The 16,230-nt window shown below is 35.7% G+C and overlaps 1 protein-coding gene across 1 annotated transcript in view; it reads right to left on the bottom strand.

Annotated features, from left to right (window-relative positions):
• Positions 1–489: 489 nt before the first annotated feature.
• The window catches only part of kcnk9 (potassium two pore domain channel subfamily K member 9), a 50,095-nt gene continuing 34,354 nt past the window's right edge, over positions 490–16,230 (bottom strand). Inside the window, exon 2 of the mRNA XM_022753968.1 lies at positions 490–1,373. Coding sequence (XP_022609689.1) covers positions 490–1,373 — 884 coding nt within the window. The remainder of the gene's footprint in view (positions 1,374–16,230) is intronic.

Below are 16,230 nucleotides of genomic sequence, written 5' to 3'. Positions count from 1 at the left end.
GCAGTGAGGCAATGGAGTAGTACATAACGGTAAAAGTTTCTTCAAGTTAAGGTGAAACAAGCATACTCCCTTTTGAAAAATAGCATTTCCCCAAGTGTGCATCATTTGGTATGTAACCAAAGTTAATATATCAATTTTGTACTGCAAATCTGTAATAAGGAAGGTCTCGTAGTTTGTGTTTAGTGTTTTTTTAAATGGAGCAATCTCTTGAAAAAATAGACATCCATGCTTCATGCTTTGCATCCCATTGTGTCCACGCTTGCTGTTCCGCGCAGTGTTCTTCCTCCGTTCCCAAGAATTCGTCTTATATTACATACAACCAAACAGGGAAAAAAAAGTGCTGAAATAAGATTTGGTAAGGAGCAGCATTGGAAATGTTTGACCTTGTGTATAAAACATGGAAACTCATTTTGTCCTGTGTGTGTATGTGTGTATGTGTGTGTGTGTGTGTGTGTGTGTGTGTGTGTGTGTGTGTGTGTGTGTAAGGGTTTAGATAGATTTCCTTCTCCTCATGAGCTGGTGATTTTCTGTGAAGCTGTGAAGGCCCGGAGACACCGAGCTGATGGGCGAAGGGAAGAAGCTGTTTTTCAAGGTGCTGGGCGAGATCTCCTCGATCCTGTAGGAAACCGAGTGAAAGTACTGATTGGGGTTCAGCTGCGAGCTGAATGAGTTCTGATGGGAGAAGGCACAGCCCAGGCCCCCCATCCCTCCCCCAGAGCTGCTGAAGTCATGCGAGTGGTAGTGCATACAGGAGCAGACCGACTGCAAATCAGTCACCTCTGCCCTGTACGGCTCACGTCGCCGCCGACTACGCTGCAGCGACTCGTCCTGGATGTGGATGATCATGCTGTTCCGGTTGCCGGCGAGCGAGGCCCGTTCCTCCGCGTCCCGCCGCTCGTCCTCGCTGTTCATTGTCAGGAAGCGGAGCACCACCAGGTTGAGGAAGGCCCCGATGACCGTCAGGCCCACCAGGATATACATGAAGCTAAAGGCCACGTACAGGGGCTTCTTCTGGAGGGCCCGGTTCTTTTGGAGGGCCACAAAGTCCCCAAAGCCTATAGTTGTTAATGTGATGAAGCAGTAATAGTACGACTGGAAGAAGCTCCAGTCCTCATAATGGGAAAAAGCGGCGGCCCCGATGCACAGCGTGCCGATGCAAGAGAAGAATCCCACGGTCACCATGTTCTCCATGGACACGTCGGTGATGCTCATGCCGCAGCACTTCTTGATGCGCTTCAGGAGGTACTTGACAAAAGTGTTCATCCTCTCGCCGAGGCTTTGGAACATGACAAGAGTCAAAGGGATTCCCAGGACGGCATAAAACATGCAAAAGGCCTTCCCTGCGTCGGTCCCCGGCGCTGCATGCCCGTAGCCTGGGAAGAGAGCAGACAGACACCAGGAATTAGTGATGCGGAAAGGTTTCGCCAAAGTGCTGGGCGCCCTGTGAGGCGGCAGCGGCGTCACAGGCGCTAACCCGCTACTCAAAAAGCCCCAGATCAGCTTTTGTTTACAAACATGACCAAGCAAGAAATTTCCCTAAGAGTCTGCGAGAGCTGCCAAAAAAAAAGAAAAGAAAAAAAAGGGGGTGGGTATTGAATAGTTGCACGCCACAGAAATGTTTCTGCTCATTAATCTTATTTGGGCTCAAAGATTATGGCGGGAGGGATGGGGGGGTGGGGGGTAGGAGGGGGGTGGGGGGTGAGGGTGGGGTTCCAGAGGTTAGCCAAGAAAGTGTTCCGGTGAGGTAGAGGAGTTTGGAGGAGGGATTGGAAAGGAGTACGGACGAGCCAGTGAAGCTTTTAGCTTAATTAAACTTTATCTTTAGACCACAAGCTGCTGACTCACACACAAACAGACTTTTTTGGAAAATCAACCTGTGGGACTAACAATAGGATTCATGCAGCACATGAGTTTTAATTTTCAGATGTAATATAAAGGATTTTATATGCTTTGCAGGATAAACATGAAATTGCTTCAGAGATTGCATTATGAATGAAGCTCACTGCGGATGAATATGCAGGGATGAAAGAAGAGAGTCTTATTGATTATCTCTCCTCCACCACTGCCCATAACTGTGAGTACTAAACACCAACAGCAAAGCCAAGAAACACCCACCATCAGTTGGCATGTGTATCACTTCAACAACTGCCTTCCAAATGGAGGTATAATTTTTCTGGTGTAGTGTACAGCATTTATAATTTATTTATTTATTTATTTTTAGATATATCCTGAGCAAGTTTTTGTTTTGTGCTCTCAGATATTGATTCTGTGTTTTTCCCATATGGCTTTCCACCCACTCAAGCATGTGTTGAGTTATGCACTTCAAATAAGAAATAAATAAATAAAAAATGGCTGTAGCAGTCTGATTTGCTCTGGCAAAGTGAGTACTTATATTTGCATGAACAGTGTGTATGTATGTGTTGCACCAGGACGGTTTGAACGGTGGATTTAAACATTTTTATTGACTTTAATATTTATTTTTTGACACTTTCTTTAAAATCTGAATTTCACAGTTCAAACAACTTGTTATTCTAAATTAATTTAAAGTTGCACTATCAATATTTTTAACCTTAACAATAGTTGAAATGACTTCGTCTAATGTGAGCAGGGTCACTTGTTGTTATGAGCTCACAGTGTATTGTCACCCAACTCTGATCTACAGACAGATAGAACTTCTCTATAGTAGAATAAAAGCAATGGGAACCAACATGAGGACTTGTGTCCCCTTCAGCCTGGTTGGTATCTGAAGAACAATTACAGATTAAATCTGAGAACCAGTGCTGGTATTAAAGTGGCTGGTTAATTCAGAGCAGAATCAGTCGTAGAGATCAGACTCTGAAGCTAGTTCTCCACTGAAAGAACAAATGGAAGTGGAAGAAAAATCCAACCCTTATCTCAACGGGCTCAAGTTGTAGCCCACAGCTAATCGACGCCACGGTGACGTTATACCCCCTGTTTACGTCCCCCAAAGCTTCCAGATGATGAGAACTGTAGAGTATTATTATCCCCCAAATAGAAGTAAGACAAAGAATGATATTAGGATTTACAAAGATATTAATATTAACTTTATTCATGTTGCTGGGTCCCAATAACATGGTTCTTATATTCCTGAAACACTGGCACTCCGATCAGTCATATGAAGATATTTGCATTTTCCCCTGTGTTGAAAACTTGCTTGCTTTGTTGTGACATCACAAAGTTACAGAAGTCCTGACGGCTGGTTTTAAGGCTCAGTTTCTGAATACAGGCTGTGTGCATTTCTCTGTGGACTGAGGCTTTGATACTTTCACAGTATTAATATAGAACCTAGACCTGATCTATAATCAAACAACACATGGACCTTTATACAATATTTGACCTTTAAAAACCCCAGCCACAGAAAGCAGCTATGAGCAAAGTCTAGTGTGGAGTTGCTCTTTAACTTCAATATTATACTGATCAGTTTCAAAATATGTTACACAGCTTGATTTTGTTCTTGCTCTCCTATTTTTTACCATCAGTTTCAATTTAATTCAGAGCACTGTGTAAATCAACTTCAACTCAAAATGCACTTAATGCTGCAGACTGATTTGAAAATGCTGTATAGCCTCCGGCAACAATACCGCTTAAGTATGATAGATCAGTCTTGACCTTGGAAACAGAATTGTCTTAACTGAAAGTCCATGTACTAGAAAAAAAAGCATTTTTGAACAGCTACCAAGGTTCTACTCTCCCTTATTCACAATATACGACCACCTGTTGTCATGGTCATGGTCATGTGACACCTGAGCAAAGTTTGCAGTCAGTGGGAACATTTGGGCCACCTGGAGAATACAGAATAAAATCTACAACACTGGTATTCTCTGGAAAAACGATATGCATAAATGTTGAGTTTTTAAATGCACTGAAAGATGCAGAATCACTGATCGGTCCTCGAAGTTTGAGGTCTCTGCAGGAAGCTGTTGGATCAGCTGCAGGTCAGCAGCAGCCGAGCGTGTTGCCGGCGTGCGCCGACTGCAGATGAGCCGAATGAATTCTTTTGAACGATGAGCAGCAACGTGCACATCATTTCCACTATACGCACAAAAAAGGGAAAGTGGCTTCTACCAACAACATGAGTGACCTCATCAAGAATATCTAAAACACACAAATCTTCATTGCTCTCCCTCACGCAACACACATGGGATATTAATGGCAATGTGCTTTCTGGAAACAGGACAACCATTTGGATACGATGCAAATCTGTGACTAGTGGCTCTATCATGGTGGCAGCAGATATGAGCAATTCATAGAAATTGCTCTCTTCCCACAGAATTTATTCTAATTCATGCAGGAGAAAAACATGTTTAAAGAGACTTTGCCTACTGCTCGTGAAGACTCAATTTGGGTCACAGTGAACATCATGTACAAGAAGCAGCGAAACATGCTTGTGGCATCCCAAAAGTGTGAGTCAATTATAATTACCTCTCAGGACAGATTTGCATTCTACCCAGCCATCTGTCTTCTCCCTTCCTTGCCCAAAATTAGCAAATTAATTGATATTGATTCTTATTGCTTCAATTTGTTCTCGTGGAGTAATTAGGACATAATGAATTACAGTGGGGGCTGTGGAGAAATGACAACTTTCATTTGATTTGTGCTGCAACTCGAGCATGCAGACAGAGCTCCTCCACAGACAAATCCATCAACATTGTGTTTTACACTCAAAGACATTATCCACCAACTAACAGATACTTCTGTTTGGACGAGTCATTCGAGGTTTCTGTGCGACTATCGCTCTCAGCAGCTTCTCGCTGCTGCAATCAGACCCGAGTGTATTAGGTATCGATTCAAATGCTGGGTCGCCACCCTTGTATGCGTTTCCTGTTAGATTTTCACATCCTTATTTTAAGTTTAAAACTGGACAGAAGGAGGAAGGTTGAGGAAGTCAAGAAAGCAGTTTGTTAAAGGTAAAAAAAAAAAGAAAAAAAGCAATGAAATAACTTCTGTAGTTTGAGCTCTTGTGTTTTAGCTTCAGCTCCAACATGCATTAGTGTCCTTACATTTCCAAAGTAATAAATACAGGATGATTAAGAGGGATTTACAGGGACTCAGGGAGATGGCCTGCAGAAACTACAGAGCGGATATTATCTTGTTATCATCTGTGACATTTTCATATCAAATAATGTCCACTTGGCTACTGTCTATCATCATCTGGTACGACAGTGAATCCATAAACACTTTTCAGTTTGTTTTTTTGTCTGGGAACTTTTTTTTCCTTTCTCCTGAAGTTGTGATGTATTTCATGAGCATGAGAATGAGCTTTCTCCTTAGATAAAAAATAAAACAAAAGCAAACAAAAAATAATCATTTCATTCTTAGTCCTAAATAAGTCAAAGGAAGAAAAAAAACTATAATGGATCATAACTTAAAATATGTCTTATTTTTGCCGAGCCAGCCTCTTAAAGTATTTCTTTGATGTTGTTGATGGGATGTGTGGTTCTCTGTGGCAGCGCTGCACTGTGTAATCTGTTTGTCCTGTTATAATGACTCTATTATCTGCTGTTGTCTTGGGAACAGACATATTTGCTCTCAACAGCGGAGCCCTGCCATGCACAGGTGCTTTTGTGCTCATGTGTGCACAGGTGAACGTGTGTGTTTGTGTACAGCGCAGTGTGTAGTGCAGTGGAAAAGAGAATCACCCTCTTTAAGTAAATGATAAAAGTACAAGACAGGCCCCGGTCACTCCGATATTACATAATGAGACACATTTTCAAAATGGATGGTTTGTGTCCTATACATCCATGTAGAAGAAGACATCTGATATACAGAATTTTCAATCATATTATCTTCTCCTACAAGCTGCTGCAGGCGAGATATGTTAATAAAAACACACCAGTCTTATCAGCCAGAAGCACAAAGTGTGTCTGCAACCGAGCCCTCAATATAATTCACTAATTGAGATGCTGTGAATTTGTACAAATATAAATCTGATGAGCTGACGCACAAAAGAAAACTGAAAAAATTGTCTCCTAAACAGATTTTCCTGAAAAAGAAATCCTTATTTAGTACATCTTAATATACTCAATTATAATAAACAATGTAACAATTGATTGCTTTCAGGACAAAAATGGGACATTTTGTGATAAAAACAGCAGCGAAAAACCATTCACAGTACTTGGCAATCAAAAGTGGAATTAAACTAAATCTGCCGGCCATCTGCTGAAAAAGAAATAAACATAAAAAATATAATGAGATATCTTAGTGTGAGCTGAAAAGAGCAGCATTTCAGGTCAGCTTCTCCCACAGAACATTTCAATTTGAAGAAGTTTTCTGTATCACTGCACATCTTTTGAGTCACTCTTCAAATGTTTGAACAAACCAGAGTGGGAAGTGTGATAACACGTCGGCACAGAGGTGCCTCCTGAAAATAGTTTTAGTGTCATTTGGAGTAGGAAGAGGTAAAAACTGTAGCTCAATGTCCACAGAGTCTAACGTCATGCTCCAGCTCTGTGAGGCTGTACTTAGCCTCCGTGGTGCTTTGCGCTAGCTGTGAATATGTCAGCATGCTAACATGCTCATGTGGCAGGTACAATATTGACCATGTTAACCATCTGAGTTTAGCATGTTAGTGTGCTGCCAGTTGCTCATTAGTATCAAATACAAAGTTCAGCTGATTTTGAAGAAAATAGTTTTGAAGGTATTTGGTCATAAACTATGACCATAGTTGAAGAGATAGCTTCGTTGTTATATCATAACTTCATCCTGAGGGAAAGTTTTATGACTATCAGACCAATATATAGTGTTGCAGGGATTAGGAGTTAGTTCTTAAGCCTGGTTTCCTCGACAAAAAGCAAATAGTGTTTTTACATTGGCTTTAGGATTACTGCAGAAAATAAGCTCTATGGCAAACAATCTATCCATCCATCTAACCAAAAAAACATTCAAAAAGCCCACAGACTTCTGGACAAGGGAAGTGCTCAAATGCAACTAGTTTATGGGTTTTAGGACTCATTCCTGCAGCACTCTGTTGAGAAATTTTATTAAAAATACAAATATCAACCTCTAGGTGGCAGTAACAGAAGAGTCTGTCAATCAAAAAAGTCATTGGGATACATTATTTGGGAACCATGAATGTCTCTACAAAATATTTTGCCAATCAATCCAAAACATGTTAAGATATTTCACTGGATAAGTGAAACTTTTACCTGATGACGACCCTGAGGTAAAATGTAAGGCAATCACCAAAGTCACTTTAATGCAAAACAAGACAGAAAACAATAAAATAAATAAAATTATCTGCCAACAGAACAGGAACACTTTTTGACAGCTGCGGCTGCTTTATAGTTGTGATAGTTGCGAGTTTCAAGCATCAAGTTACCCAGAACCAGTAATAAAATCTCAGCAAAGAGTTCTATATATTTTCAAGATCATTACGGACAAAAAAGTTTGAAACAAGTAAAACTGTGTCTCGCTATGACCTTCATTTAATATATTTTTCCTTTTGCTTTTTGCAGTGTATGAGTCATATTCTGGTCACCATTAATATCTGTACAATGTAATAATAGTTGTCAAAACATGTTACTAAAAGCCCAAAATGTCAACCTTATGGTGGTACTAGGAGAAAAGTCCCAAGTAACCAAGTTGAATTTGAATCTATCTTCTGGGGACTGACATTGTCTTTACAATATACCATGGTAATCCATCAAACAGTGGTTGAGATTTTCAGTCTGGAAAAAGTGATGATTGCTGAAAACCACAGAGCAGAATATTAGACAGATATGACATCAAGATGTATATCACTACATCAAACCCACTGACACAAGAGAAACAGATAAATATAATCCCACAACGGAAATGCAAATGTGTTTTCAGGCTATATCAATTGAATAAATGTATCACACCCCCTGTGTCTCTCCACAGTCATATCCAAAGTGCCTATAATGGTTTACACATTTATGAATATACCAAGGCACCAGCTCTCATCATAAACACCATGACTCAAACTTTGTTTGGCTTCAATCCACTTTACTATGACTTATTTTGAATGTCTGCCCACCCCCACAATGTCAGCTCCATTGGCCCATGTGAGCGAGTTGACTCATTGTTGCTCAAACTCAAAGTTGACACAGCTGGCAGCTTAAATTCAATTATTATACCATTCTATTATTATATTATAGACAAGTGCTAGGTTTGCATACGGACAGAAGGAACATGTCCCTACCAATATTTTGGGCGGATAGAATTGTCCGTACCAATATTTGAGTGAACTCATTCGCACTGTGTTTGGAGTGAAATCAGATTAGATGATTGCAGAGTGCCTCCAAGAGGTAACGTCTCCAAGACAAGCAATTTAGGCAAGCTGGCATTTGATTGACTGAAAAGGCAGGGGCTATCTCAAGGCTCACGTCATGTGAGAATATCACAGTGGTACCTATCGTCTCCAGAAAAATGTCAACTAAGGTTATTTAACCATCTTAGTTAGCATTACCTAGCAAGATACCCTGGCTTCTGTCATCTGCAGGCTAGCAGTCAGGTTGCTAGCAGGATTAAAAATGAAATTGGAGATATATCAAAGTATGAGTTAAATTTCTGTCAAAATCGCATGAAATTATAACCATGAATACTATGACTTTTTTATACTTTGCTAAACTATGACTTTTTTATACTTTGCTAAACTATGACTTTTTATGCCTTACTATACTATGACGTTTTTTTTGACATTTTTATACCTTACTATACTATGATGTTTTTTTGACTTTTTTATGCCTACTATACTATGACGTTTTATGCCTTACTATATTATGACGTTTATTGACATTTTTATGCCACTTTATACTATATGTTTTTTATGTTTTCATGCATTACTATACTATGACATTTTTTTGACATTTTTTTGCCTTACTATGACTTTTTTCTGACATTTTCATGCCTTACTATACTATGACACATTTATGCCTTATTATACTATGACCTTTTTTTTGACATCTTTATGCCCACTATACTATGATGTTTTATGCCTTACTATACTATGACACGTTTATGCCTTAGTATAATATGATGTTTTTTGACAATTCATGCCTTACTATACTATGATGTTTTTTTGACATTTTTATGCCTTACTATACTATGACGTTTTTTTGACTTTTTCATGCCTTACTATACTATGACACATTTATGACTTACTATACTATGACGTTTTTTTGACATCTTTATGCCCACTATACTATGATGTTTTATGCCTTACTATACTATGACACGTTTATGCCTTAGTATAATATGATGTTTTTTGACAATTCATGCCTTACTATGCTATGATGTTTTTGACATTTTCATGCCTTACTATCCCATGATGTTTTTTTTTTTTGACATTTTCATGCCTTATGATGTTTTCTGACATTTTTATGCCTACTATACTATGATGTTTTATGCATTACTATACTATGACATTTTTTGACCATTCATGCATTACTATACTATGACATTTTAGACATTTTTATGCCATTTTATACAAAATATTTTTCATGTTTTCATGCCTTGCTATACTATGACCTTTTTTGACATTTTTATGCCTTACTATACGTCTATACGTTTTTTGACATTTTTATGCTTACTAATACTATGACATTTATTTTGACATTTTTATAGCCATTTTTAAAATAATGTTTTCATGCTTGCTATACTATGAGTGGTGCTCATGGTCTTCGATCTCGCGTTGGGGCGGAAGGAAACGGCTGGTTGTTTGGGTTTGAGCCCGTGTAACCTTTTTTGAACATTTTTTATGCCCTTGTACTATACTATGAACATTTTTTTTGACTTTTTTTTTGCCTTACTATAACTATTGACCGTTTTTCTGAGCATTCATTTAGCCTTACTATATATGACGTTTTTTGACATTTTTATGGCCTTACTATACTATTGATGTTTTTTGACTTTTTTCAGCCTTACTATAACTAGTGAACGTTTATGCCTTAGTATAATATGACGTTTTTGACAAATTCATGCCTTACTATGGCTATTGATGTTTTTGACATTTTCATGCTCTTAACTACCCATGACGTTTTTTTTTGACATTTTCATTGCCTAGATGTTTCTGACATTTTTAATGCCTATATTACTATGATGTTTTACGGCTGCCTTACTATTATGAACACATTTTTGACGATCATAATGCATTACTGATACTATGACATGTGTTAGACATTTGTTATGGCCATTTTAATACAAAAAGTATTTTTTTCATATTTTTCGGCCTTAGACTATTATCTCATGACGTTTTTTGACATTTTTAATGCTTTAGCTATACTATATACATTTTTTTGGACATTTTTATGCCATTTTCTAACAAATATTTTTTCATGTTTTTCATGCCCTTGCTAATACTATGACTTTTTTGAACATTGTTTTATGCCCGTTACTGTATATATGACGTTTTTTGACATTTTTATGCCTTACTATACTATGACGTTTTTGTACGATTCTTGTGCGCATTGCTATACCTATGAAGTTTTATGTTACTATACTATGACGTTTATGACATTTTTATGCCATACTATATAATTTTTTTTGACATATCTTTTTGGCCTTACCGGTATATCCACTATGAACGTATTTTCTGACTTTTTATTGCCTGACTATTACTGATGACACATTTATGCCTCACTATTCTATTGACACATTTATGCCTCACTTATACTTATGATGCTTTTTGAACATCTTTTCATGCCTTACAGTACATATGACCTTTTTTGACATTTTTATGCCTACATATACTATGACGTTTTTTGACGTATTCCCGCCGTTGCTATACTTATTGAAGTTTCTTATGCCTTAAACTATATTATGACGTTTATTGGAATTTTAATTGCCATTTTTAATACTAATGTTTTTTAATGTTTTCTATGCATTACTATACTAGAACAGTTTTTTGAGACATTTCTTTGCGACTTACTAACGTATGACGTTATTTTGACATTTTATTTATGCCTTACTATATTATTATGACGTTTATTGACATTTTAATGCCATTTTCTACTACAATGGTTGTTTAATGTTTCATGCAATTACTTATACTTGAATTTTTTTTCGAACAATTTTTCTTCGCCTACATATAGCTATGACGTTTTTATGCCTTATATATTATGACGTTTATTGATTTTTATGCCACTTATACTATATGTTTTTTAGTTTTCAATGCATTACTATTCTTATGGACATTTTTTTTGACATTTTTTTGCCCTTACTTATGACTTTTTTTCTGATATTTTCGATGCCTTACTTACATCATGACACACTCTCTCATGACTTATCGGTTATACTATGACACATTCTTACTCCTTATGTATACTATGACGTTTTTTTTTGACATCTTTAATGCCCACTATACTATGAGTCACAGTCTTTATGCCCTTACTATAATACTGCTATACACGCATTTATACCTTTAGTATAATATGATGTTTTTTTGACAAATCATGCGCTTACTATGCTATGATGTTTTTGACATTTCATGCGACTTTATCTATCCCATGACGCTATTTTTTTTTTGCACCTTTACTGCTCTGATGTTTTCTGACATTTTTTGCCTACAACATACTATGATGTTTTATCCTTACTATACTATTGACATTTTTATTGACGAATTAGCATCTACTATTATGACATTTTAGAACATTTTTATTCCATTTTTCAAAATATTTTTATGGTTTTTCATGCCTTGCTCATACAATCAGATGACTTTTTTGACATTCTTTATGCCCTTAATATACTAATGAACGTTTTTTGACGTTCTGTTATGACCTAACTTATACTTCATGACATTTTTCTGACCATTTATGCCATTTTATACAAAAATATTTTTCATTGTCTTTTCATGGGCCTTGCTATACTATGACCTTTTTGAACTTTTTATGCCTACTATTATCGTATGACGTTTTTGACATTTTTATCCTTACATACTATGTAACGTTTTTTTACGATTCTTGCCTACTATACTTGAAGTTTTATGCTTACGTATATTCTATGACGTTGTATTACATTTTGTAGCCTTACTATACTATGAATTTTTTTGACATTTTTTGTGCCTTACTATACTAGAGTTTTTTCTGACATTTTTATGCCTACTATACTAGTGGAACACATTAATGGCGGTCATATACTATGGAGTTTTTTGACATTTTCATGCCTACAGTAGCTATGAACAGTTTTTTGACATTTTTATGCCTTACTATATGACTATGACGGTTTTTGGAGCTGATTCCCTGCCTTGCTATACTATGAAGGTTTTATTGCCTTACTATATTATGACGTTTATTGACATGTTTAATGCCATTTTTAGTAGACTTAAAGATTTTTCAGTCCTTGCTAAATAGCTATGGATCGTTTGTGTTGACATTTTTAGTGCCTGTACTATCTACTATGACACTTTTTTTGAGACATTTTTAATGCCGCATTTTATACAAATATTTTCATGTTGTTCATGCAATTTACTATACTGATGACATTTTTTACATTTTTCTTTGCCTTAACTATACTATGACGTTTTTTTGACATTTTTATGCCTTACTATACTATGACAACATTGTATGCCTTAACTATACTATGATGTTTTTTGATCATTTTTAATTCCTTACTATACGCTGACTTTTTTTGACCGATTTATGCCTTAAACTATATATGATGTTTTTTTGAACATTTTCATGCCTACTATTACTATGACAAACGTATTATCCTTAGTATTAGATATGAACGTTTTTTGACAATTCAGCCGTTTACTATGCTATGATTGTTTTTTTTGACATCTTTTATGCCTTACTATTTAACTATATGTTTTTGACATTTTTCATGCCTTACCAGTACTAATGATGTTTCTGGACATTTTTTATGCCTACTATTTACTATGATCGTTTTCCCACTGCCTTGCTATACTATGAACCCTTTTTGACACTTTTTATGCCTTACTATCATATGACCTCTTTTGACATTTTTTATGCCTTATCTAACTTTATCGATGTTTATGAATTTTATGCCATTTTATACAGAAATTATTTTTCATTGTTTTCATGCCTTGCGTATTACTATGACCTTTTATTGAGTTTTTTATGCCTTACCTATACTATGACTTTTTTTGACATTTTTTTGCCTTACTATATGCGTTTTTCTGACTTTTTATGCCTACCTATAACTATGATGGTTTTCATGCCTTGCATACTAGAACTTTTTGGAACATTTTTAATGCCTATTGACATATACTATGACGTTTTTTGACATTGTTTAATGGTGTACTATACTATGACGTTTTATGAACGGATTTCTTGCCTGCCTATACTTGAAGTTTTCTATGCCTTACGTATGCCTATGACGTTTATTGAACTATTTTAATGCCATTTTATTACTAAATTTTTTCGTATGTTTTCATGCAATTACAACTATGACGTTTTTTGACATTTTTTTGCCTTACTAATAGTATGAAAATTTTTTAATGACAAGTTTTTATGCCGTACTATACTACTTGATAGTTTTCTGAACATTTGATTAGCTTACCAATACTAATGACACATTCTATGCCATACTAATCTATGATGTTTTTTGACATTTTCATGCCTTACTATCCCATGACGTTTTTTTTACTTTTCATGCCTACAGTTATATGATGTTTTCTGACGATTTTTATGCCTACAACTATACTAATGATGTTTTCATGCCTTGCTATACATATGACGTTTTTTGAACATTTTTATGCCTTACTATACTATGACGTTTTTTGACATTTTTTTTGCCTACATATATACTATGGATGTTTTATGCCTTACTATACTGATGACATTTTTTGATGAGTTCATGCCATTACATATACTTATGAATTTTAGACATTTTTATGCCATTTTTATACCAAAATATTTTCATGTTTTCATGCCTTGCTATACATATGACGTTTTTTTTGACATTTTTATGCCACTCACTATACCATGACCTCTCTTTTGATGATTGATGCCTTTACTAACTATGACCCTTTTGTGGCTAAACTAAATGGCGCATGTGTTGCAGTGGTGAGCGGATTAAGGATTTATTCTTTGACCAATGTTCATGAAGTTGTGATTCCAAGTCCCCCTTGAAACTGTGGTGGTTTGGACCTTAATTTTTTTTTCACTAATCTATGCAATGAACTATGTTTTTTTCACGATTTTTGATGTTCTTTATTATACATGACATTTTTTTGAACATTTATGGCCTTACTATACTTTTGGACCAATTTTGTTCCTGACGAATTCTTTAATCTTTTCATTAACCAATACTCTTAATGAGTAATGTTTCAGCGGATGTATTCTGGTGCAGGGGTTTTTTTTGGTGTTAACCTCCAAATCAATTAGAGGTTGTTGAAATTCAAGGTCCCATACCGGAACCTTCTTATTTGGATTTTTAAATTTTTATTGGCTCCCTACAGTACATGACGTTTTCTTGACCTTTATGGTGTCTTATCTATACCTATGAACTTTTATGCGCGTATTCCTTATTAATTATGTTATACTCTGAAAACTTAAGCAAACTGTGTGTTGTCGGGTGGGCAGTGGTTTAAGGGTTTACCCTTGCATTCATAAGGTTATTGTCGAGTTCAAGTCAATCCTTGGAACTTGTGTTGTTTGAAATTTTTAAAAATTTTTTTTTTCTTACCTGGCACTATACTATGATGATTTTTTATTCATCATTTTTATCCTTACTAATACTAATGACACGTTTAATGCGCTACTAATACCTATGATTTTTTGATTGAATTCATCGTTCTTGCTAATTACTATGACGTTTTTTTGACATTATTTAATGCAATTTTATACAAGATATTTTTCATGATTGTTCCTGCCTTTTGCTATACTATAATAGTTTATGCCTTGACTAATTTTTGATATTTTATAACTAAAATTGACAAGACTGATTTGCAAGTGTAGTTGTGCTGGCTGTAAGTGTTTAAAGGTTTTGGCCTTCCATTTTATAATTAGTTCAAGTTGATTTGTAACTGCTGTTGTTTGGATTTTGTTTTGTTTTTTCTGACATTACGTATTGACGTTATTACATTTTTGCCTATTTTATATCCATGGACCATTTTTTTACCAATTTATTGCCCTTATGGCCCTTTTGTGCCTCACTATTCTTAATCTTTTCATACCTATTCTTATGAGTAATGTGTTTGTTGGGTGGTGTTATGGTATGCTAGGGGTTGTTATGTTTGTTGCCTTACATTTCATAAGGTTGTGAGTTCAAGTAAATAACAGAGAACACATTTGATTTTAAATTTTTATGCTCCTTATAAGTACTAATGACGTTTTTTATGACGTTTACGTGCCTTACTTTATACTTAGGACACGTTCATGCTTACGTACTATACTTGATCCCTTAACCTAAATTCGAACAGCTCCCATGTTGTTGTGGTGTGGGCAGGGGATTAAGGGTCTTTGCACGTTGCATTTTATGAGGTTGTGAGTTCAAATGTTACCTTGAGACTATGTAGTTTTGGACTTTAAAATTTTTATTTTCCTATCTATACAATGATGTTTTTTTCACATTTTTATGTCATATCTATACTATGACTTTTTTGTTATTTTAATTCCCTACATACTATGATGTTAGTTGTGTGTGGGATTTTTGCAACTTACTTAATTTACACTATTTGTACTGTTTGTTGACATTTTTTATTGCCATCTTCTATACTAAAATATTTTTCACGTTTTCTATTGCCTTGCTATACACTCACTTTTTGGACCTTTGCCTTACTATACAATGACACTTTTTATGCCTTACTGATATATATTGAACAGGAGCCAATTTGTCTGTGGGGGTGTGAGGGTTTTAAGGTCTTGCCTTGCATTCATCGAGGTTGTAAGTTCAAGTCCTTGTCTTTGGAAAGCTGTGTTGTTTCGATTTTATTTTTTCTGACATTACTATGATGTTTTTCACACATTTTTATGCCTTATATATACCATTGACATTTTTTGAAATATTTAATGCCTTACTTATATTATGACCATTTTGTTTCCTGACGATTTCCTTTAATCTTTTTTCATACCTACCTTAATGAGTATTTGTTGGAGCTGTATTTCTTGTGCAAGGGTTTATGCGTGTTTCCTCAAATTTGTAGGTTGTGAATTCAAGTCCCATCACGGAACTTTTTTTGGATTGTTAATTTATTTTGCTCCTTACAATACGAATGAATGTTTTTGACATTTATGTGGTCCTTACTATATTGATACTTTTATGCCGCTCACTATTACTTTGATCTTG

The sequence above is a fragment of the Seriola dumerili genome, unplaced genomic scaffold (genome assembly GCF_002260705.1).
Source record: "Seriola dumerili isolate Sdu_G_001 unplaced genomic scaffold, Sdu_1.0 BDQW01000202.1, whole genome shotgun sequence".
Classification (NCBI taxonomy): domain Eukaryota; kingdom Metazoa; phylum Chordata; class Actinopteri; order Carangiformes; family Carangidae; genus Seriola; species Seriola dumerili.
The sequence above is the reverse complement of the archived record's forward strand: the minus strand, read 5'-3'. Positions and strand labels throughout refer to the sequence as shown.